This window comes from Argentina anserina, chromosome 3, assembly GCF_933775445.1.
Source record: "Argentina anserina chromosome 3, drPotAnse1.1, whole genome shotgun sequence".
NCBI classification, from domain to species: Eukaryota; Viridiplantae; Streptophyta; class Magnoliopsida; order Rosales; family Rosaceae; genus Argentina; species Argentina anserina.
In genome coordinates this window covers 6011528-6037794 of record NC_065874.1, presented here as the reverse complement: position 1 = coordinate 6037794, position 26267 = coordinate 6011528, and the positions used below count along the sequence as shown (strand labels likewise).

Below are 26267 nucleotides of genomic sequence, written 5' to 3'. Positions count from 1 at the left end.
AAAACTTTAAATAATATCACTAAATAATGAATAATAAAACAACATTGTCTGAAAATGCAAGGAGGGTTGTATTATACATAAGGACGTAGCTACACACGGGCTACGGTGGGTTGTAGCACACCTTAAATTACTAAAAAACTTGTATTTTTAGCTAAATTTTAGTGTAAAAATTTAAAATTGTTTTAGGATGAAATAATTGTGTATTATTGAATGATACGGGGGCCTATATATAGGCATTACAAAACCACAATCCCGTAGGATTCGAAGTCCTAATCTATTACGGAGATGCTAATCTATCTCCTAACAGGAAACCTATTAGACTAAGACACATACAAGGGTAGAATAGTAATTCTCCCGGAACACTCCCCCTTGTGTCGCATGTCTAGGTTGCATGGTGCACACATTGTTGCCTCGGTAAAAACCTTGTCAAGCAAAATAAAAACCTCTTGAGTAAAAACAAAAGCTTGATCGAAGAGAAAAAGAGCACAACGCACCGTCTACATTTGATAGCATCATGTGAGGTAGACTCCCCCTGAAGTCTACGAAACAACTCCCCCTGATTAGTGCCATAATCATGGAGTACAAAGAACAACGTATACAACGTTCATTACATGCTTCTCAAACGTAGTCTTGGGCTAATGATTAATCATTAATCTATCCACATATCCTTAGATCATCCATGCTATACTTAGCCAAACTTAGATCTTAGGAAACAAGATTGCATAACAACTCAAAACAAGAGTTTGCAATGAAAATCAGATTCTCGGGTAGAATGACCTTCACTCACTTAAACGGCCATAACTTCTTCGTCAAAATAGCTTTCAGCAAACTGTAAAATATTCTGAAAAGTAGACACATGTGGCTTTCCAGTGACATAAGGTTCACAACCTCATCCGATCGGAGCAGTTCACAATGCTCTGTCGAAGTTGACTGACTTGCAAATTTCCGGACAGGACTGTCCTACTTTTCTAAAACAACCATAACTCACTCAATATGATAGCTATGAACGAAAGGTTGATGTCCCTTGAAAGTAGACACATAGACATTTCCAACGGTACTAATTTCACCATATTTCATCGAGCGAGCTGTCCTGTAGGTCTCATTGAAGTTGGCCTACGAAACTGGACAGATTCTGATTTGTCACATGAACCAATGAATGACTGATTTTGGTTCGAGACGGAACCGTACGCATCCTCTACACTACCAGTGTCGACTGCTACACCAAGGCGTACGTTGATGTTGCTGGAGCTGCTGGCGGTGTTGGTGTGGATAGGATTTGTGTTAGTTCACTAAGTGTAGAACTAAACCCATGTCAAAGAAGCAATGCAAGTCCAATGACAATGCATAGGCGCATAGTTAATCACGTCATAATGAAAGCAATAGTGTCCCAACAACACTAACATGTATGAATGTATAGCTCATTGAATCTCTTCATCGTCTATACTTAGACGGAATAGAGAATCAAGAATTAGCTTCATATGAACACATATGGGTATGAGTTCTGGCAACCGATTGTACTACGTTCTCTCGAACGTCGCAATCTGATTACATAATCGCTCCGTGGTCTAGAGGCATTTAAAGTCCCTCGGGCACTCTCATATCTGCGTCAAGATCCCTTTACAGATATTCTATGACCACTATCATGTGCTGCAAAACAGTTTTCATGGATACTACTACTGATCAAGTAGCGGAAAGCAATTATGTCCATAACGAGAGAATATAACTCATCGTACTCAATACTAGGATAATGAGACAATCTTTGCGCCATAAGTCCTGCATATATTGCATGACTTCATCTTTCTCATTACACTTACGAACAACGACCAACATAACAAGTCTAGTTCAGCCTGTATTGATTCTTTCCACTTCGGTCAAGTTGCTCATCGTTGATGCTTTACAACGGAATAAGAGCATAAGCGAATACATCATCAATCATGGGAGATCAATCCATTAAACACGCGCACGCGCTGTATACGATCAATTTGTGGGATTTCTATTCTTCTCTAACATCAACAAAATGAGTCTGTAGCGTCCCACAGAAACTTAGTTGATACACATGTTTATAGGATATCTCTTGATGATGGGCGAAATACTTGTGCCTACGCACTTCGCTTCTTTCTAGTTTTGATTCTAGAGAATAATGGTCTCCCCCTCATCTAGGCAGGAGCCAAGACCGAAGCTATGACCCTTAGTAGTCCATCTTTGCGTTTGCCGCCCTTGTTTTGTGGTACAATACCACGGGCGCCGACAACACCACAGCGTACGATGGTGCCATCGCCGGCTTCCTTCCCACTGTCAAGGATGGTGCCAACGGTGCTAGGGCCAGGTCATATGAAATTCTCCCATATTCTGAGAGTCCCAACCTTACCGGCACATCACAGCATTTATGTGCGATCTCGTCACTTTCGCAATATCGGTAAAGTCATTGAGCATCGAATCTTTGACTTTTTGGAGGTCGATAATGCGTTTCACATTTGCTCACTTTGAGTAGTGCGAGATCTTAATGAGACATAGCGCCACACCACATCAATTCCTGGTGTTAAAAACCAGAATGGGAGCATTCCATATCTCCCCCTAACGACGGGAAGTATGTCTCATCAAAGTGACCGTCTGCTAATATCGCAGAATAGAGATCAACGGTTTTAGATTGGAAATAGCGGACAAGTATTGGTGATTCATAAATCATAACCAACCAGAATACTTAATCGTTTCAAGTAGACCCATTGAGATAACTACAATAGAGGCACATAAACAACTTTAACCAAATAGGCGTTAGTGAAAAGAACGTTGGGACCGTATCTAGTGAACATCTGGTACGCACTAAACGCTTGGCACGTTGTAGGTCTGAAACGAATAAGTGTCGCTGCATGCAACATTATTACATATCCCCATGCAAAAATCGGCAGGTTAGTACCCATAACCAAGTCCGAGCTCTGCTAGATCATGTAGTGAATGAACATGAGGAATACTATGTTCAACGACGATCCCAGTAGATATGCAAAACGAAATCATCAAAGTCGTGGGGGTGAACTCTCCAACGGTATCCATTCAAATAGATTTGAGAGGATGGGAAGGGTGGTGAGCCCTTAGTATGATGATCATAGCTAAAAACTTTAGCGAATGCAGCGTTTCTTGTGGAAAGCAAAGCGACGTGTGACCAACGCGTCGATGCTCTTAACCTATACCATAAAAATACCGAAAAATGTCCGTATTCGGTTGGATAGGGTCCACTAATGTCACCTTAAATACTTCGTAAGAATGGAATGTTCTCGGTTGGAGCCTTAGAAAATAAGGACTTCCTTGAAATCTAGCTAAAGAACAAGCTTTGTAAAATGAGCGATTGACATCAGAGATTGTCATGGAGGCATTAGAAGACACGGGAGGCATCACAAGCTCCTGTGAAGGAGGGGATGCCGCCACCGACGGCCTTAATGCCATGGAGCCGCCGAAATAGGCAGGCTCGGCCTCACCGTGTGGAGCATGGGTGAGGTGGTCCTCCAATCGCTTCGTGAACATGAAAAATAGATGATAATGTGAATTTCAAAGAACTCGAATCATCATATCTTGTTCAAAACGACCAAAAATGATCATGTCAAAACCGAGAAGACAGTAAAACCGAACCCATGATTCAAAGAATCTTGAGTTACATAAAGCTACTGCTGCAGGCAAGCAAAACGATGTCTGCAGGCTAACAAAGCTACTGTCGAAGCTTGAAAAAGATATTGTCAATGAAATTTGACAGATTTATTCCTCTCCATTCTTAACACAAATATCAAGATGAAAATCCATCATTGGCATGTATGGCCTTTAAAACAAAGCAGGCACGAAGATATAGAACACAATCTCCGCACGAGATCCGTAAAATAACTACCTGCGCCGTAGGACAGTGTGGGTGGTTACGCAATTAGCAAGACACTCGATTTCACGGCGGGACATTCTCAAAATGAAGATTAAGAGAGTCAACGACGCGGTGAACTTCTCTACACAATACGCCGTAGGATATTGTAAGAGAGGGGATTGAAACAAATGGCAATCCCATCGAATGTATCACATGGCAATAGAACTACATTCTTCAACTCAAGAGTTGGAAAAACATGGTATTGGAGCAGTTGAATACCAAACAATTACGGTGGAAAACCTTCCATTTGGTGCGGGTGGTCACCAATAATAATAAAATCATTTGAGCTATGAAACGACTTGGAGAAAACCGGAAAATTAACCGGAAAACCATGTCAAATTAACTCAAAACCTGGTGAAATTTGGACTGGGAAAACGTGACAGCAAGAACTGCTGAAATATGCGGAAAACATGACGAGAAACGACGGAAAAAAAAACATCGGAAAAACTTGTCGGAAGCCGGCGGCACCGATTGCCGGAAATCCGGCCGGCAGTGGCCGGACCTGGCCGGTATGGAGGCCATAACTTCAGGTCCGACAGGGAACGCCGTCCGGAACCGGATGGCGGTGCCGGAAACGCCGGAATATGGCCGGAAGGCGGCGAATACGCCGGTAAAACGTCAAAAAACGCCGGAACAGTAACCGGGAAAAACAATGTCAATTTTGACGTTCCGAGGTCCGTTTTCCAAATTTCAAAGTCCAAAATCATAATGTAATGCTATTGGGGTCCCATGTAACCCAAAAGCGGCCAATTTAAAAACCACGTGAGTTGCAAACGTTGACCATACATGCTAAGCCAAGGCAAATAAAATTCTCACGACTCAATCTTGTAAACAAGAAATACGAGAAATTTTATAGAATATGCCAATATTTAATACAACACAAACAAGTTTCCAATTCCAATAGACGACTTAAGCTAAAGTCGAGCAATAATCATGGCAATGCCAACGTCATACTTGAAAAATAGTAAGCAGAAAACATAGTCAAAATAGATTGACTAATCAAAAGTCCATAGCAACAAAATCTTGCATATCGGATCGGGCGGAGCCTTAGCCTGAGGCTCAAAGATGTTTGCTTACTTGAGAATGGAAGAATATTACTTTTCCATCTCCAAAATTCCCTCAAGAAATAGATATAGGTGCCAAAAATGGCATGCGTTTCTTGGATGCGGAGTATGCATCAAGGTCAACTCTGATAATACAACGTCATAGACGTTCATTAAATCACTTGAAGTGTGTCCCATAGAATTCGTTATTTTTGGGATCTTTTGTCAGCAAATAGTGCTGCTTCAGAGTAATGAATTTCAACTCAAATAAATGAGTACGTAGACCTTGGGATTATCGTTTATAGATATGAGTTTAAGAAAACTCAAACATTCAAATAACAGTCGCGATGACGACGCATCCATGAGAAACGAGGGTTGTATTGGTTTCGAATAATCGAAATATTCAAGTATGTAACCAGAATTAGAAGGGTTGTGATGTATATGGTCATAAAATAATCGATGCATATCGGCGATTCTCATGATCGCACCCAAAACAGCGGTGCACTCAGGCGACCACACGAAATCGATATCTTCCTTTTTTAAATAATAACGTGACTCCCCCAGGACCGTCACACGAAAAACGTCGACCAAGAGGGGAATCATATCCCTCTTTGGTCTCATCGGCGTTATAAGAAAGGCCGGAAAAGAAGACATGAAAAAGGCTAATAGCACCCGATAATTTATATATATATCTTCAAAAGCAGCAACTTTAAGAAAAATATACTTGTTGGTCTGCCAAATAGACCGCATATAATTAAATTGCACTGCAAATCGATTGTCATGCATGAAGTTGCTTGATGAATTCCTTTTCGATCTTCGTCCGATGACATAAAAATCTTGGGAGGATACGATCAAAATCATATGTAGATGACAAAAGTATCGTCCATCTCGGCATGAATGTCATCACCATAGTACGACGAGTGATCTTTTTTCCTATCCAAGCACGTGAAACATAGTTATAAAACGAAAACGTGCAAATAAACGATTTAATAAGCAATAGGAAAATAAAAAGGTAAAAAGAGAAATAGTTTAAAGGCCCAAAAGGGTAGAGAAGACGGGAGTAGCTTCTCTTGAGCGAAGAGTTTGCTTGTGCAGTTCGCGTTCATTGCGTATATATGCGGGAGGAGCAATTTTGAATCCTCTGATGCGGGGTTTTTTGGGGCAAAAAGATGTTTTTGCGGAGCGAATGCGGAGGATACCCTGCGGGGCTGCGGAGGCTGCGTGCAGGGGCAGCAGGGGTTGCAGGGCAGCAGGGGCTGCAGGGCAGAATCTGCGTGCGGGGCTGCATGCGGCTGCGATGCGGGGGCAGCAGGGCTGCGTGCGGGACTGCGTGCGTGCGTGCAGGGCTGCGTTGCAGGGGCTGCAAGGCAGGGCTGCGGGGGTAGCATGCAGGGGTTGCGCGCGGGGCTGCCGGGGCAGCATGCAGGGGCTGCGCGCGGGGCTGCGGGGGCAGCATGCAGGGGTTGCGCGCGGGGCTGCGCCAACGAGGAACGTCGACGGGAAGATGTCGGAGGCCAGAGACGACGGTGGCCGGCGGTGGAGAAGAGAAAAAATTTCTAGGGCTCTAAAAGTTCAGGGTTTTAGAGCAACGTGCTGATAACGTGTTTTAGGATGAAATAATTGTGTATTATTGAATGATATGGGGGCCTATATATAGGCATTACAAAACCACAATCCCGTAGGATTCGAAGTCCTAATCTATTACGGAAATGCTAATCTATCTCCTAACAGGAAACCTATTAGGCTAAGACACATACAAATGTATAATAGTAATTCTCCCGGAATAAAAATTTAAATATTAACCCACTCCAAAATTCTATATATAATTCATAAATAATCGTAATTTTTTTTAACCCAACTAATTAAGAAATTATGGCTCCATCCTTGATTATACATATGATGTATCTAATGTATAGAGTCAATACCTTCCTAGTCGTTCCTTCAAAATGAGGCTGCTAGATATGTCCTAAATGCCTAAGTAATGGTGAGTGGACATTCATCTAACTTTGACTTTAGGTGCAAAGATACCAAACTGATTGACTAAGATGATTTTTATGTACCAGCTCGATTAATGCGTACGGAAGTTCATTAATTCTTGCCGTCAATATAATAAGAAGGGTTGGCACTGCATATATGCTAACGAATTTGGTGTACAGTGTTAATTATTGGGGGTGATATTCTTCTTAAGTCTGGTCATGAGTGTATATCAAATGCTTATGTGATAAATTGAGTTTTATTGTCCACTATAATTAATGGTCTAAATAATGGTTACCACATTGTATCATTTTTGTAAAATAAGAATATATCATGGATATATCGAAATATATTGGATTTATTAAATTTTAATTAAATTTAATATATTTATAAACATATATATACTTTAAAATCTATAATACATTTATACATTATGTATATGTATTTTAACTCTAGCAAAGAATAACATAAGATATCATCGTGAATACTGTCTATACAGTAGTCTACGGTGTCTACCACAGTACCACTCTAGTCACGGAAGAAGCTAACCTCCCTAACCATCTCAATTTTCAAAGAAAAGTTAATGGTAATGCTAACCTGACTAATCTGCCAAACTATTTTCTTTTTTAGACTCCATACTTAGCAAGTACAATTCCGAGGTCAGTGAGGTGCCTATATGGCTATATAACATGATTAACATCAACTAACAGTCTAACACTGATTCATACATTTAACATCAACCGTCATAGAAATCCAAACGTCAACCATTACTATTGATCACTGCAAGTTCTAGTTTCATAGGCACAGCCGCACAGGCATTAAGGCCAAACAAATTCTATCACAAAAACAACAAACTACAAAATAATCGAGTTCATCATGCACCCATCAAACAACAAGACTAATGATAAAAGTTCAAACAACAAATTCAACAATCAGAACCTCCTAAACTAATTCAATACTCGAAAGATCCCAAGGTTCCTAGTGTACTCCGATACAGGCAATCCACCCACATTCTACCCCTGCACATGACACCGCCTTCAGTTCCAACGAGACTTTTAGATCAAATAACAATCAAAAACTCCTAAACCAAGCCAATATTTGAAAGATCCCAAGGTTCCTGTTGTACTCAAATTCAGGCAATGCACCCACAATTGATCCCTGCACACGGCACCACCTTCAATTCCAACGAGGCAACGAGACTTTTTCAAACGGGTGAATGGCCGAACGGGTCAATTTCTATGCTCATATAGCTCGGTTGCTCTCTCAGTCTCTCTTCTTCTCATATCAATAAAAGTTCACATTTGATTATTTGAAGCAGCGAAGGGCGTAAGTCGACGCAAAATTATCAAAATGACATCATCTCTTTTAAAAAAAATCACCGAAATATCGGATCAAACTGGGTTTGACTCGATATTTTACATTGACCGATATTTGAGACGATATGTCACTTATTCTATTGGAATTTAAAAATTAATGATATATTTCCGATATATCTAAATATTTATAACATTGAGTATAATAGTTAATATTTAGTACGGAGGAGTGTGTACTATTTATATTCGTATATCTCAACAAATTATGAGTCATATCTAGGTGGTCTTGGGTTTACTGTCAAGACCACATGTCCAAGGATCGACTTGCATCATCACCGAACCACACCAAAGCTATGAGCCATATATGGCACTCAAGAACATTGAATAAATTGTACAAAACCTTTCCGGGAACAAGCTTTCGGTGAATATACAATAAAGCAGCATTGAGTCCTTTTGAAGTGCCTGATCGATTTCTCATGCATCCTTGCACAATGGTAACTTAGGGTTTCATAATTTCAAGTTTGATGTATGGGGTACCCCACCTGACATGTATGTTGAAAGATCTTGAAAAGGAGAGGCAATCCCTATAATAACTTGGTAGCAGACTTGCTTTTGCAATTATATTGATGCAGACCGGTCTCGATTGATTTTTGATAACCGAGGGATGACACCTCTTTTTGATAGTTTTGTTTTTTACATATCTCAATAAGAACAACAAAACAATAGAGTAAAACAACGAGCATTGAAAAAAAAAAGTTTATAGAATTCAAATTCCATATCCTCATGTAATTCTAACAACATTATATATTATATAGAGAAAAACATGTTCATTTATCACAAAAACCTGAGAAGTCGAGAAAATTTCGACACTCTAAGATATGAGCTAACAACTTATCTCTATTGTCCCATCAATAAAACTTTTGTAATGTGAGTTTCTCTTGCTTACCAATTATCAACCACCCGAGCCCTCTTTAAAAGGTGTTAATTTGTTCGTAAAATCATTAAGGACTATGTACGAAACTATGAAAATGAAAATAAATGAAAATTTAAACAAAGATTGTCAACAATACAATTGGAGCTAAGACAATAAGCCCAAACCAGCCCAGTCCGGTCCATTTATCATTTCGACCCGCTAGGGTTTCGGAGGCAAGCCGTCTCTAACTCTTCCCCACTATAAATATTCATTTTTAGGGTTTTCAGAACCTAATCTCAGAGCCGCAGCGAACCAGAGAGAGAGAGAGAGAGAGATGGGACGGGTCATCAGAGCTCAGCGTAAGGGTGCCGGCTCCGTCTTCAAGTCCCACACCCACCACCGCAAGGGCCCCGCCCGCTTCCGCTCCCTCGACTTCGGCGAGCGCAACGGCTACCTCAAGGGCGTCGTCACCGACATCATCCACGACCCCGGCCGTGGAGCCCCGCTCGCTCGCGTCAGCTTCCGTCATCCTTTCAGGTACAAGAAGCAGAACGAGCTCTTCGTCGCCGCCGAGGGAATCTACACCGGTCAGTTCATTTACTGCGGTAAGAAGGCGAACTTGGTCGTCGGGAACGTGTTGCCGCTCAGATCTATCCCCGAGGGAGCCGTCGTCTGCAACGTCGAGCACCACGTCGGCGACCGTGGGACTCTCGCTAGGGCTTCTGGTGACTACGCTGTTGTTATCAGCCACAATCCTGATAACGATACTTCCAGGTGCGCATCAGTTTGCTTTGATTTTTCGGCTTTCGATTTCGATCATATTATGCTGCGAATTGTAGAGAAGATTGTGTTTTAAGCTGAAAGTTTAATTCTTTTGTATGATACACTGATATGAGTAGCTCTTAGGGTTTAGGAATAGCTGATTGAACTATTAGCGAGGGATTTGAGTGTGGAAGTGTGACTGTTTGATTGTCGAAAAGTGTATATATTCAATGATGATCTGTGGCATTGTTGTCGTTGCTGATCAGAAGCTCAGTTGTGTTGTTTCGCAATTTATGTTTATTATTCATGTTGTAATTCATAATCTTTCAATTGCGAGTTTGCCATCATAATGGTTGCAAATATGTTAGGGGTTCATAGTCCAAATGTTTCTTTACAGTTCAATGTTACTGTTAGATTATAGTCTTAGAAACAAGCAATTTATTGGTTTGGTCTCGTTTACTTGTAAGTTTTCCCCCGAATTATTGAGCCGATATTTGGATGCATGATCGTTGCTTTCCTGTTGGCTCCATGTTTGTTAATTCCGATTTGAATCGGGGTTGGAATGTTTGTCTAATTTGTATGTTTGTGTTTTTGCAGGATCAAGCTTCCATCTGGTGCCAAGAAGATTGTTCCAAGTGGGTGCCGTGCTATGATTGGACAGGTTGCCGGTGGTGGTAGAACTGAGAAGCCTATGCTCAAGGCTGGTAATGCATACCACAAGTTCAGGGTGAAGAGAAACTGCTGGCCTAAGGTGCGTGGTGTGGCTATGAATCCAGTTGAGCATCCCCATGGAGGAGGTAACCACCAGCATATTGGACATGCTAGCACAGTCAGGCGTGATGCTCCTCCTGGGCAGAAGGTTGGTCTCATTGCTGCCAGGAGAACCGGTAGACTCAGAGGACAAGCTGCTGCAACTGCCTCCAAGGAGAAGTAGAGTTGATTTTACATTTTACATAGTCTGTTTATTTGGTTGTGCTGTTTGGCACTGGATATTTTTGACAATAGAATTTTATCATGTACTAGTGTGTTTCATGTTGGAAAATTTTTTGTTTATCAAGAATTTGAAGTCCAATGTTTTCACTATTAGTTGGTTGCCTATTTATCCTTAAGTGTTGGATTTGATCTCATTCTCTATGGAAATTTGGATTGGGAAGTTTTTGGAAAGAGTTTAGAGATGGATGAAAAGAATATCGATCTCTGGTCCTTTGAAACTGCATTTGTTCGACGCACAAAGTTTGTGGAGGTAGCAAACGTCTATTTATCTGATTCAGAGTTCTGTTGCCAATATGAGGGATTCAGAGTTCTGTTGCCAATATGAGGGATGTCTATCAAGCATAGTATTGATTATTAAAACCCAGGATCAGGTTTCTGCTCATCTTTTTTTGTCCTTACCACATACACAACTGCAAAACTTTAATGGGTCTTGAAGATGAGATCAAGTAATTTAGTCATGAAATTGGTATGGGTCATGAGTCGTGACTCAATTAGCGGGAGTATCTAAATAGGGATGAGATGGCTGTCAGGTTATCACGGTTCTGAACTTGTGACTTGCGAGTCATGTTCACATGAACCTATGACCACACGTTTAGACGAAAAATGTCATGTTAATAAACTTGGATGAAAATTGGAACTAAACCTAGCTTCAATGCTCTAGACTTCTAGTTGATCGTGTTTTCTTAATAAAAATGAAGCTGAACAAATCATTAAAAGGTACAAATTACTCTTCACAAATCGTAGTGGACTAAAATATTGGAGGATACTAAAGAGTAAGAGCTAAATCTCCAATGATGCCAAAAAAAAAATTAGAAGCTGTTTAGTCCTAACCATATTGAGATGAAGATAGGAAATGAAACCTGCCGTTTTGGGAAACTGAAAATATGAATTGATTAGAGCTCTAAATTATTCAACTCTATGTTTGGTAGGTATCTCAAATTGTGGAAAATTGTAAACTATAGTTTAAGGGACTTGTTTAATTAACGGTTGATTTCATTATGAATCCACTATTTAGGATTGTATCTTTAATTACACCGTTATAGTAGTGAGAAAATTCTACAAAAGATTTTAGTCTTAGAATATAAACGACCCTAACCGCCTCTCCTATTTCTACCCACCCAGGCGCGGACCTAGGTGCAAGGTTGGGGGGACTCAAGTCCACCCAAGAATTTCAAGAAAAATTGCTAATGATGGATGATACCACCACATATTGTAGTCTTGCAGCTTTGGTTTGTTGTTTTATTGAGCACCTAGCTCACCCAAGTTCAATTCTCCTCAAATGCAAATCTAGGATCTAATTTCTATTTACTTCATATCTATCTCTTTACATGTAGATGTATTTTTACTTTACTCCATTGGTGTTTTTAGTCCTTACAAGAATAAATTTCTTATTTTGGTGTTAATTTTGATTAAGTTCTATGCTCAATTCCAAAAAAATTATGTTCATAATCGATGATTTAATAGATATGTTGGATGTATTTTTATTTTCAAACCGATAAAGTATATATTTAGTATATTATAGTTAAATTTTTAACAAACGCTATATTTTTTGTATCACTATCAGTCATGAAAAAAAATTCAAGTCCCCCTAGAGTATGTTTTCTAGATCCGCCGTTGTACCCACCCCAAATAGAATATGTCCGCCAATATTACATTTTTGGTTAGGGTAAAATTTATTTACTATTTGCTAAAATTTGAAGGGATGTTGTGAAAAGAATGAATACATAATTTTCTGTTCAACATTAATGTAGTGAATTAGAGCTATACCTGTAACAACTCAAATCATTCTCAAGCATGAAAAGTAAAACATTCCAATTATAAAGTTGACTGAGTAACCCATTCAATTAAATGTACAATCAACTTATCAACATATGCCAATACATTGTTGTTTGCTTAATTTGTTGTTATTTATGCCGTCTCTGCAGACTTTGGTTTGCTCTAATGGCGCAGTCACTCTATATATTCTTACATGCTATCATTTCTATGCTTCTTGATTCAGATATGAATCTTATGACATCAAATTTCACCTCCAGTTTCAATTAAGTGAACAACATTCTTTCGAAATTCAGATGACATGGGCATTTTCATATTTGTAATCTGCTGCCATGATCAATAAATACATGTTAGCTTGAAGCTTCAGCTAACACTCTCAAGCACGCCTGTTCCTCATGCACAACTCTAATCAATTAGGTATGAATCTAACTCATTTCATGTTATGAATGACATGCTTCTTACATTGGTTGTGGTTACCAGGTATGTGCCTGCGTTAGGATTTGGGTTAGATTGAGAGACTTATGGCGTGACTCGAGACATCAAATGTTATTGGCTACCTAACAATCACATCTATAACACACGCATTCAAAATGAAAATTTCATGTTGTTCCGACCTTCTCTATAAACTATAAAGCTCTAAGACTCCGAGATTATTACTTGTGTCAGGGCCAACTACGTACTTGTATTTAAGTCATAAAAATATAAAACAACGCTGCCACCAAACCCAGATATTGGAGAAAATTCAAAAATATGCATGTAGTTTTTTTTATGATCGGAGAATATGCATGTAGCTTATCCCATGCATGTATTCTGAATATCAATAAAATATTTGCCTTAAACCAACTGCACAGTCTATGTAGCCGCTACACATCTTAGCAAGTTAAAATTGTTAACAACGATTGGATGGAAACACCGGAATGATCAATATTTCAACATATTATAAGTTGAAAAGTTTGATGATTACGGTACATTTTTTCCATTCTTCTAAGAATTAACCTTTCCCATCTCTAATATACAAAAATTGCGACCAATATCTCTATGTGGAGGCATGTCAGATGCTAGTGATACTCCAAATGCAATATATCAATCATGTCTAATTGTCAATTTTATAAAATACTATTATATAACAAGTTTGTTTTCTTTTTATTTTAAATAATTGATTTACACAATCACCTCATGTAACAATACAATGCAACAACAACAAAAACAAGAAAATGCAACAAAATTCTAAGCGAGTAGCCTAGTTGGCCCCAGAACCCTTCTATCAAACTGGACTGCTTAAGTTAAAATGTCTCCTAAGACGTACTGAAATAACATTGATGTATAGGATATTTTGTTAGAGACTTAGAGGAAAGGTGAATGATGATAAAGTTGTAAACGTTGCCGGAATACTCAGTTTGGTCTCTTTCAGAACCTGTACTATCATCGAAAAGGATTGAAGGTGGTGCAAAGGCCAAATGACCAATGACGTCTTTGATGGGAGAATAGGCAATTGAACGTCAAAGTTGACCACCGGAATTGCTTGTTGCATTGAAGGCTAAAGTAGTTTTTGATCAGCTGCTTCAATTATTTTCCCTTCTTCATAGAGCTCCCAAAAGACACTCCGGCCAACCATGCTATTCTCCAAAGCAACAACTCGGAAGCTACAAATTTCTTTGACTTCTTGTTTCCTTTTTTGTTGCTCACCAAGTACATTCTGATCCGATGATGGCCGACTTAAAAATCCTTTACTAATAGCATATTAGTCCATCTGGTTGAAGAATCTGGGATGTATCTTTCTAGACAGTTTTAGACTTTTAGTGTACTAGCAGCAAATTAGTACTACACTGAATGATAGATGCATATGCGCATTCTTTGTCATCCTTTGTTTGCCATTCTGTCTTTGTAATCTATTAATTTGCAAAGTTGGCATCTACGAAGGAAATGTTTCTATGAGAAAAGTTGGAAAAATAACCTATTTTACATTTGAATACATTAATCTAATAATAAGCTGGTTCAGTTTGAACAGTATATACACTTCCATTTGATTTAAAGTTACCTGTCTTCACACTAGTTCTATCAAGATCTCTATCAAATTCTCTACAACACATCATAAGATTTTCAAATACAGGGTTCACCGCATCACTGTTGGCAGTAAGAATGCTAATCTCATGAACTAACTGCACGAGAGTGTCTTTCTGAAACCTTTCTGCATTTTCCTTGAACAAATTCAACCATGCCGTCTTTGAAAATGTATGTAGATCATTGGGATTCGTTTTGGCGATGCAGGAGATAGCAACAGAATAGTTACCTTCCTCCAGCTTTTTGCAAAACCTTTCCTTGATGAGAGCAGGGGGTGGAATTCGGTCTGCCTTGGTCAAGTGCAGCCAGGTTATATCCAGTAGCTCACCCTGAAAAGCAAACATGGGTTCACTAGCGAAACAAACTTACTTGGGTAAAGAAGAAAAGACCCTAACAACGTAACAAGATTGCATTTTTTTTAAATCATTTTTGTGCAATGCAGTGTGTGTGCACACATATTGATCTCTACCTATTAAATGAGGTGACAAAGAAATATTGATAAGAAAATGTTACCTTTCCTGCTTTCCAGCCATCCAATATCATCCGAAGGTGTCGTTTAACATTGAAGTTATAACCACTTTGCAGCATCCGTTTGTAGAAAGCCTCAAAATCATCCCATCTTTTCTCAGTAATGCATGCTTCTAACAAAGTGTTGAATGTATAGATATCTGGTGTCACCCGAAGCTCATAACCAGATTTGCTGTGGAACCCATCTTCCAACATCTTTTGGAACAGCATTTTCGCTTCTTCATACATCCCATGGTCCAAGTAGCCTTTCAGCATTACGTTGCAAGTGACCAGATTTGGGGAGCAGAAGTTCTCCATTTGGTTGAAAACATATGCTCCGTTTTCAATGCTTCCAGCATCCAAACAAGCTTGAATTAAGCCAGTGTAAGTCACTACTAGAGGTTTATTCGCAACCTTACATATCTTCTCAATCTGTGAAAGAGAAGACAATAACATAATATGTCATCCAAACCAAGTATGAAAAAAATAATTGCAAAGATAATAAGTGGTCCCTAGTGGACAGCCACATGCCCACATCTGATTGTGTATAAACTAAAAATAAATATTAATGGTCATAATAGTTATGAGCAAAGCATGGCACTGATAGAACATGCTATCCAACATGCAGCATCTATTTTGTTTCAGATGTGCATACCGTTTGGGATTTGAAAAGAAAGGGAGACATGAGACAGAATGAATTTTCAGCCATTGGAATATATATTATAGCAATAGAAGCTAATCCCATCAATAGATTCGATGGAACAATAGGATTCACAAGATTCGTCCTTGCAGCAGAACATCTTTTGTCGTAACAATATAATGCATGGTTGAAGTGAAACCCAGATTACAAAAAAATAAAATAATAATAATGACGAGGTAAAATAGAAACAAAGACTTCTGGACACTGGCATAGTAATTACCTGCATTAGTGCTTCTTGACACCTTCCACCACTACAAAGACATCGAGCGAAGTCATAATAAAGAGCTGCAGAACCTACTATTCCTCGTCTTTCCATATTGGAAACAGTCTGTACAGCCTCATCTATTTTATTTTCTCTCCAAAGAGTTTTCACAATAACTGTATATAGAAGGAATCATCAACAGTATCAATCTAAAATAAAATCCCAGGTGAAAAACAATAGCCAGTAAAATACCTCTGTAAGTTAAAGCATTTGGTACAGAAGATTTCTGCATCTTCTTAAAAAACTCGTGAACCAACTTGTACTTGCCACATGCATACATCACCTGTTTCAGTGATTTTTTTAAGATATCTGAACTTTAGAAGAGATCCAGATTACCTAGCACTGTAGCATCCTAGTACTAAATTGACCCTTGCATCATTCTGGCCAAAACAAAACAATTTTGTGCACTGTGCATGCTAGATACAGTGATAAGCATAAACAAAGATAAAGGAACTTTGATCGAGGTGGAGAAGCTAGGCACGAATAATTCTTCTATAAAGATTTTTATGAAATCAGGGAAACACTAAACTATTGACTTTCAAGAACAATCATTTACTAAAACGTCACTATTCTAGCAATTTGAACTAAGTGAAATTGATACATATTACATTTTAGGCTGGCAAGAAAATTATTTATGAAAACCAGAAGACCAAATGAACAACCACAAACCTTGCATGTATAATCTTTGAAACAGACATTATTCCTTGATAACCAAGCAATACACGGTATTTGTGTAATGTGATATATCCAATGAACTATAATTGTATAATGTATCATAGGAAACAAAAAAGGGACAGGTACTACCTCCATGACAAGTCCATATGTTGTAGTGGTAGGCTGCAGACCTTGTTTCTTTAGCTGTTCCAAAACCCAAAACGCTCCTTCCCAATGTTTTCGCTGAACACAAGCATTTAATACCTGCTTATACATATGAAACATTACATGACTGTACAGGCTTTCTGATTCCCCATGAAGTAAACAGAAAACACTAATGTTACACCAGTTGCAAGATCTTTAAGAGTTCAAATCAATTAACAGATCACAATTTGTTCCACAGAAGTAGTTAATTATTTCTCTCATCAGAAACAGACATTCATTTTTAGCTCAGTAGCTGTCATCCTAAATAATATAAATTAAACTTAAGAGATTGATGTTCAACTGAGTGTAGGAAATTAGTTGAGACAACCGAAGCAAATAATACTTTGGAAGGATTCCCTAACTCAAACGTGATTCAGTTATTATGGTCTTAAATCTTAATGCTGGAACAGTGTCTGGATCGATCTATTTGTCAGATGATTAATGGTTGCTTGTATGGGTCCTAGACAATAAGCAATAAAATAACGAGATTTGATAATTTTCTGGACTTAAATGATCCCCAAGTGCCACTTACTGCATTGTAGACAATGAGATCTGGTTCCAACCGGGGATCCCACTTCCCAAGTGTTCCAGTCTTGAACTTCTTCTTGGGAGGAGACCGCATAGTATCAATCACGTCAAACAGTTCTTTCATATGACCCGCTTGTCCAAGAGTAATGGCAATGGAATGATAAGCCACCAAGTCAGGATATGAGGACAGTTGTTGCTGGAAAGAAGAAAGACAAAAGATGTCATGAATTGACAAAGATATCACTTCCACCTCCTAAATAAGTGTGTATGAGCAAGAAACACAATGTAGAACATGAAATTATGTGTTACTTACCAGCATTACTTGAAACACGTTTAGAGCCTCCACAGGTCTTCTTGCCTTTCCAAGTACATCGAGTGCAGTTGTATATATGTATCTGAATTTTAAAGATGAAAATGCTTCAAAATTTGGGACACGGGTATTAATTAGTGACAACTGACAACTATCTTAACTAGTAAAATAAGATATTAAAGTGAGTGAAATCCAAGAAAATTGATTTGAGGGTAGTAACAAGAATCAGCTGTAAATCATACCAGCCATCACACCATTCCTTGGAAAGTAAAACTCTAAGCAGTGTTGTCAATAATCCACAACAGGAGTACATAGGTACATGTATTGTTATATGCATGACTATAGGCCAATTCATATCTAGTAGTGCTCCAACTAATTACCTGAGCTTGTGAGATTTGAAGCGCTCACGCATTTGAAGCCACTCGATGACTTGTAACACCCGTCTCCAGTTTCCAAACTTTCCTAATATCTGAATAACTCTAAGTATTGAATGATCTGTGAATATGATTTGTGCACTTCGCATCATTTTTGAAAACATCCACTCAGGGATGTCAATGTTTGCACCATTCAGCCTGTTAAGATCAACTACTTTAATATCATTGAGACTGAGAAAATCCAAATGAAAATAAATCAACAGTATGTGAGCGAGTTTGGAGAAGTTAAAAAGGAAAGTAAAAAAAGTCCGGAACTATCAGCAGACTTCCTGATCAACAATGCCTGAACAACCAACTTAAGAGATCAAAGAACTATACAAAATCTCAATGATCATTTTGAAAACATCATATAAGGCAGATAATTTGTGGAATTCATCCGTAAAAAAAGTCAGAATGAAAAATGGTACATATCCTCAAAAAATTTAGGCTTGAACCTTGTATGGAGAACTATAGTAGATGATGTGGGGACATTCTAATCAATTAATCTTACTAAGTCATTCATCAACCAAGAGATAGTAGAAAATGAGATTATAGATAACTTGTGACAATATAACAAATGACAGGAAGTGTGTAACTTTATTTCACTTGCATTCTACTCTATAGTCAACCAAAATGATGATATAGCACAACAGAAACAGCAAGACAGACTGATGAACTCAGCCATGAATTGTACATGTATAGAATGAGGTTGCATTTACATTGAAAGAAACACAAATATTAAGGATACCAAATTTCTCTTGAGGAGTTAAATTGTGATTAGCAAAGTTTAAGCTAAGATCATTCTATAAAAAAGAAGATGAAAACCTCAGAAAAGTAAGAGAGCACATACGACTTTGCAAGCTTCTGGATTCTCTCCTCCATTTGCACTTGGGAAACTCGCGGCCTGTGCATAGTATCATTATATTCATCAAAATACTTAAATGCAGCTCTTTCATCATGGTCATGCCTAGGGGAATCCCTTTCACCCTTGGTTGAATTTCCACTTCTAGGAGAGTATCTTCTATCAGCAGTGCCTTTCTCAGCACTGATGCGGTACCTCTCATGTCCATCTTCACTTCTGTCACCACTTTTCCTTCTCTCAAAGTCTTGACCAATTGACTTGTAATCTCTTGTGCCTTCTCTAGCATTTCGTGCCAGTGCACTCTTACCCGAGTTGTAGTCCAATTCTTGTTCTAGTCTACCAGTATATCTTGACCATTTTCCATCCCTTGTATCTCCCCTTATGTCACTCTGCCTACTATCATATTCATCCCTATATCCTCTAACTCGCAGCCTTTTGCTTTGTTCCGTGGATCCATTATCATTTTCATACAGTTTCGCAACTTTTGACACATTCCTTTTATCCAAATGCCTTTCAGACTCCTTCCATCTTACATCCTCTTCATCTGTCTCAGATGAAAATCCTCTGGAAACATTTCTACTCCTCATACTATGCTTTGGATTATCTTCTCTTGGCCTGCTCTTATTATCTCTGTCACCTCTAAGCTTAACAGACCCCATAACCTCCAAGCATTGATCAAACGACGGCTTAAATTCACAATCTTTCTCAAGAATTTCACTACCAACAGAACGATTATCAGTCCCTTCCTTAGCTAAAGCACTAACAACACTTCCACAGTTCACTGTTCTAACACCTGAAACCCGGCTCTTCTTCACATTCTTCTCATTTAAGCCAACACCGAAAAAGGGTCTCCCAGAAATCGAAAACCCAGATAAAGGAAATGACTTTTGGCTACAATTCGTAGCCAAAATCCCATTCCTATGAAAATAAGAGAACCCCACTTGCCCATTTGACAATTCCATATTCAACTCAACAGAAACATCTCACATAAACACGGCTGTAAACTATGATGGACACTACAGAGTGATACAACTGTATAATTGAATAATGACTCAAAAGCTAAAGTGAAGTATGAACTTCCAGTTTAAGTAGCAGAACAGTTATAAGAGACAAATGATTACCAGGACTCTGCTCTCCTCAAAAACCAGAGGACCCAAGTAGCTGGAGGGGAGAAAGATGAGAGATAAAGACTGGGGCTTTGATTTGATTGTGGAGTAAAGACTGAAACTTGAAAGGGAAGATGAGTAAAATGAATGTTGCAGACTGTGAGAGGGGTTTAGGGTTCTGCTGGGTGCAGATAGCGTCGTAGAGTGTTGGGCCAGCCGGCGAGATTGAGTGAATCTTGTCTTGATTTATTGCTTTCAATGGTTAGCGATAGAGTATTACCACTTGTCCGGTTACAGAATTACTGTCCACCCTAAAACCTTCCATCTTTTTTTTTTTTTTTAATTTTGGATTGTTTTTTATTAAAAAAATTACTATGAGATATTAGATCACATTTGAAATAATTAAAAATTAGCCTAAAACCTTCATTATATATTATGCTCGTTTTTTACTTCTCGACTCTCTTTTAGGTTGGCAGGTATTTGGTAACGACGCCATTGCATCAGTTTTCTGTATTTGATTTCACTGCGCCTTGTAAGGATCACGTACATACAAAGCAAAAAACCAATATCCTACCCCCCTTGCCTTTTCTTGGTTGATGGTTATGTAATGCCATACTGTTGGTTGTATAAGTTGCAACTATATTTTTAATTGTTTGCCAATATATATTTCCATTATTCTGTGCATGTCTTGCTTCCATATTAAAGTGGTCTGTTCGTTATCATCTTTAGTGTTTACTTTTCCTCAAGAATCTATTTATATCTAGCTTGATCCTGATCTGATCGATGTACAAGTAGAAATAGTAATATTCGTGTTGCGTGTCGACATGATAGAAAGCTAGTTGGATTGTTTGTTAATAGGCGAAACCCATTTCATACGAATTAAGGATGTGTAATTTTTACGTTTAGGTCGACCTATCAATCTATCATATATACATCAAATGTTCACAGACTGCACGGAAACATTGTAATGATGGACAGAAGCACTCCGTTGTAAGATTGTGATTTTATTTTTTTTGTTCCAAACTTTATTCATCCATCACTGATTTGAAAGATTTCCAAATTGAACTCCACGACAGAAACTTGTGCATATATATAGGCCGGTTATGGAGCGAATGTCTGCAGTGTACTAAAAGTGCGAACGTCCGTAGTGTACTAAAAGTGCAAACGTCCGTGATTCTGGCAACTAGTGACGCTCAATGATAGCGCGGATGGTGTCCGCCGCACTCTCCCCTCCTGGCACTCCTACCTGTACCGGCCGGAATTTGCAAATTTCTAGAAAATTTCTCAGAAACTTGATATTTGCATATTCTGGTCACCGTGGGCCGGCACTGAACCTCCGGTCGACACAGACATGAGCGCTAGGAAGGGGGAGTATGGCCGGCACCATCCGCACTGTAGTTGCATGTCGTCGGTCAACGAAACGGCGAATCCACACCGTGTAGACGTCTGCTCCTAATCCTCCCTATATATAGCAGTTGATGAAGAATAAAAGAAAACTACTACCACTGGATGTTTGGATCCACTGGCGCGATGATTGTGTTTACATTGTTGTTCTTTGTTGCAGCGCTTCAGTCTGCAGAAGAGCCCTTGTTGCAGCATTTCCAATCCTCTTATTAGCCTGTTTTGCTGTCTTCTTAGTAGGATGCTATTGCATAAATATTCCTTCTAATCAGTTGCATGAAATTTAAGGTTCACTAGCTAGTATCATTTAAATAGAAAGTCCTGATATATAGTTTCTCGGTTGTAGACATCCGCACGGTGCAGATTCGATGATTTCGGCCACCGGCAATGCGCAACGATGACGATGACTAGATCATCCGCACTCTCATCCTCCCAGCGCTCTTGTCTGTGCCGGCCGGAATCTCAAAATTTGAAATTTCTGAGCACCATGCGGAAATTTAGAGATTCCGGCCGCCGTAAGCCGGCACAAATAGGAGCACTTGGAGGAGGGGAGTGCGGCTGTGCTGGTCGGTGCCGTCGTTGCGCATCGCCGGTGTCCGTAATCGCCGAATTTGCACCGTACGGACGATCGTCCGTAACTGAGAAATTATATATATATATATATATATATATATATATATATATATATATCACTAGCTACTATGCGGTCTATGCCAATTCCGCCCTATTGTTTTCATCTAGATAAATTCTAAAGAGAACAACGGCTCTTATATATTTTCATGATCTTCGACCAAAAAAAAATATAAATTTTCATGATCTGATTAGGGGGAACTTATTCAGGGCACCGCTATTGAACCAATCAATATTACTCAATCTAGACCGTTCATTTAATCTGACTTTTTACGGCACTATTACCAATGTTAAGATAACAAACAAAACAATAGTAACACTGTAAAAACAAAAGTGAATATTTAATTAATTAAATTAACCCCAATGCAAATTGCAATCGATTGTTGGTGAAAAAAAGAAACTGAATCGAAGAACTTGAACCCAGACCGCGTCAAACAGAATTCAAAATTTTGCCTCGCTGGGTTTCTCGTCATCAGCGGTCTCGGAAGTGATTGGAGGGTACCGTGGTTGAACTCGCTTCAAGTAGCTTCATCATCAAGTCTCATATCTATTTTATGCATGGGCTTGCCAAGATCTTGTTTTGAAGACTCCCTCTTTTCTTTTTTGTTCCGAATCAGCTTCTTCTTTATTTGAATATTCTTTCTCGACGCCAAGTAAACTAGAAATGAGGAGTTATCAATCTGGGTCGGCAAGAAAATTTGAAGATGAAAGGGTCTGATTCCCAAAGGAGGATTTCGACTGAGGTGTAGTGGATCGAGGAATTCAAAGTTCTTTGATCTGGGTATCAAATTGGCACATACACGGATGAGCCATATCTGGGTTTAGAAAACAATGGCAGATCTAGATGCAATGAATCAGGATATTCAAATTTCTTCGTCAAGTTTGTGGGAGAATCTATAAAGCCATAGGGGCACCTTTGAATATGGAAAAGCTATGTTAATTAAACTCAAAGTCTCAGAGATCGAGAGCCATGTTCATATGGGCTGGTGTTCATAACCAGGTAAATCACGTGTCTCCCACACTATACAAGGTACTTCATTTTTTTTTTTTTACCATAGTTCGTTTTTTTATCTACATCTGACTAACCAACGACTAAAAGATTCTGTCAGTGCAACTCACAGGTTCAAATGAACCTTGGTGCCTGGAATATGTCAACGACTTATCAGATTCTGTCCGTGCAACTCACAGATTATGCCAATTCCGCCCTATTGTTTTCATCTAGATAAATTCTAAAAAGAACAACGGCTCTTATATATTTTCATGATCTGATTAGGAAACCTTATGCTTGTGTTCATGATCTGATCAGGAAACCTTATTCCACTCGGACTTTGCCAACCAATCCTTTTCTTGCAAATATGAGAAGGATTCGACTTCTAATGTCTTATATATGCTGCGCATGCTCACCTCTATCTCCAATCAATCAGTTTAAAAGAAAGTACGAACCCGAGTCTTGTATCTCCAATTCTCCAAGTAAGCAACAATTTTATATCATCCATATTCCACCCACATATAAGTAGGAAACAGATCGAATCAGGGAATCAGAAGATTGATTTTGCTGACTGACAAGATCGAGATGAATTGGCACTCGGAGATACCTAGGGTTGCGGAAATCATTTGGCTAGAGCTTGAGAACGACCCAGCTCCATTAAATGATGGAATCATACTGAAGATGATCTGTGAAGGGCTCTTTTTATTTGCCCAAAGAAAGTGAAAATTGATCGATTCTAGGTGAAGATGCTCAATTTGGTGTTGCATTCATGTCCGCAGGTCGCACAGACATACACGAGTTTCATTTGTGACATAGGATTTGCACCCATGCGCGTGCGTGAGAGGGTATAAGGGGGCTTACACACTTTACAATCCATACACAATGGATTCTATATAAAGTATTTTCAACACTTCTCTTTTCCAATGTGGGACAAATACATTTCCTTCATTCTAAGTAGTCATCTTTGAGTGACAATTTCTTATTCACCCACAAACCAAATTACACAAACAAACATATGATCTTGTAGCCCTCATTATGGAGAACTCAAATCTATGTTCATCTTTGATTAATTATAAGTTTAACTTAATTTAATTAATTAATTAAAATTTGGTTTTAAATGGTTTTTCCAACCATTTTCCAACAGTAGCAATAGTAAGAACTATGAAGTAGAAGTCCGTGTTGCCTTTTTCGTATGGAAGGAACTCATGGTAAGTTGGTAACATCATTCATTACTTTTAGTCCAAGAAAAAGAAGAACGAAGAATCCTACATACAAAAAATTATAGGACGTGTGTAACCCAGAATTCTCACCAAATATACGTGCATTGTCGGGTATATATGATGCTTTTTATAAGGCAACTTTTAATTTTAAAACCCTAGGTTTCTAGTTGGGGGTGAAGCTTCTCCTTTGTGGTGGCTGCTGCGAGAGGTTTCGAGGAGGGTGAAGAAATTTAGAGAAAGAAATAAGAGAGAAAAATAACTCTTGTATATATTTCTTCGTATGCTACACTGAAGAGAAGAGCTTCACAATTATTACAGACTAGCAGCTGCACAATTATTACATACTAATAGCTACAGTAAAACAAGATCTAACAATTACTAATTTACAAGCATATCTCCATGAATTAAGAAAAGCTGTATTAAAGGAAGCAACAAAACAAATTTTTTTTCTTAAATTCAGAGACATAAGGAGAAGCATAAAAAGCGGCGTCCATGTTGCATACTGTGTTGCAACTGCATCCATATCTCGATGAATAAGGAGGCAAGTACAACCTAATCTTCACTAACTCCATACTCACATAATTCAACAGAGGGCTTCAGTAATCAGGCCAAGCAGCAGCAGCTCTGAAGCAATATTGTTTGAATACGTCTCTCCGATTCAACATTGCTTGTATTCCAACTATTGTTGATAGCTTGTGTCGGTAGCTTCTGTTTTTGCGGCTTAGTTTGTGTTGGTAGCTTCTGTTTTTCCTCTTTTTGTTTTGTTGGCTGTTGCCTTTAATGGATTTTCCAGTTTCCACCAAAAAAAAGTAAATCATATCCCTCATCAACAACGCTGACAAGGATTTGGATTTAGTATCTTAATACCAAATTAGTTCTCTCATGCGTCTGTGCGCGCCTTGGCCACCCAATCGATCTTGATTATCAAGTTCTTGTTCTTAATTTTTGAGCCTCTTAAAGAATAACCACAGAATGTTTCCAACAAAAAAAATTTGGACTTTGTAATCTCGATCTCTGTTTATTCTCCTCTCTCGTTCATATTGAATGGAATCACTAAGGATCGAATTCATTGTGTAGAAGGTACTTCGGCTGCTCCCCACTTAACCTAAATTAATTGGATCTTATCACTTTATCAGAATGCATTTTGCAGAAAGTTTTTGTCGTTCAATTTTTCTTTCTTTCTATCGTGTATTTGGTTTGATTTTGGTTTTCTCATGCATTCCAATTGGATTTTTTTCTTTTAATTATAATGAAAATTTTAATTTAATTTTAGATGAAAATAGGTAATGCCATGTCATTTTCCAAATGTAACGACCCCAAAATTTCGAGCTTAAAAACTCAAAATTTTAAAGTCGTAAAACACCAAATAATTTCAATGAAATCGAAATTATTTAAAATGTCACAGCGGATCATTACTGAGTTCTCAATACAACTTAGACAAACCAATTATTACAACCCAAATTTGTAATCCATACATAAAAATGGAAATGTAAGCTCATGGCACTCTCAAATATCAACTCCTTAGTAGTCATGCAAATGACTGATATCATGGTCTTCTACTCCTGTTTCAGCCCTCGTAGATACTTCTGAGCTAAAGCTGTCGTACCCATAGGCCTGACATACCGGTATAGTTGCGAAAATCGGGCATCATACTCTCTAATGGTCATGTCTCCCTGTACCAGTGCTAGAAATTCCAACTCTAAGTCCTCATGTACTGAGGGTGGAAAATACTTCTCTCGGAAAATGGTAGTG

The 26267-nt window shown here is 38.6% G+C and overlaps 2 protein-coding genes across 2 annotated transcripts; one reads left to right on the top strand and one right to left on the bottom strand.

Moving 5' to 3' along the window:
• The first annotated feature begins 9444 nt into the window (after nucleotides 1-9444).
• Nucleotides 9445-10963, top strand: LOC126786201 (60S ribosomal protein L8-3). Its single transcript, XM_050511956.1, has 2 exons — nucleotides 9445-9915; nucleotides 10501-10963. Exons 1-2 carry the CDS (start codon nucleotides 9476-9478, stop codon nucleotides 10835-10837), a joined length of 777 nt encoding a protein of 258 aa, XP_050367913.1. The 5' UTR covers nucleotides 9445-9475; the 3' UTR covers nucleotides 10838-10963.
• Nucleotides 10964-14619: 3656 nt separating this feature from the next.
• On the bottom strand, nucleotides 14620-20508 carry LOC126786241 (pentatricopeptide repeat-containing protein At1g30610, chloroplastic). The gene is made up of 9 exons (XM_050512007.1): nucleotides 19159-20508; nucleotides 18276-18467; nucleotides 17899-17980; nucleotides 17590-17781; nucleotides 17004-17117; nucleotides 16392-16482; nucleotides 16158-16315; nucleotides 15244-15669; nucleotides 14620-15059 (listed from the first exon to the last, which is right to left on the bottom strand). Exons 1-9 carry the CDS (start codon nucleotides 20130-20132, stop codon nucleotides 14649-14651), a joined length of 2640 nt encoding a protein of 879 aa, XP_050367964.1. The 5' UTR covers nucleotides 20133-20508; the 3' UTR covers nucleotides 14620-14648.
• Between the last annotated feature and the right edge of the window lie 5759 nt (nucleotides 20509-26267).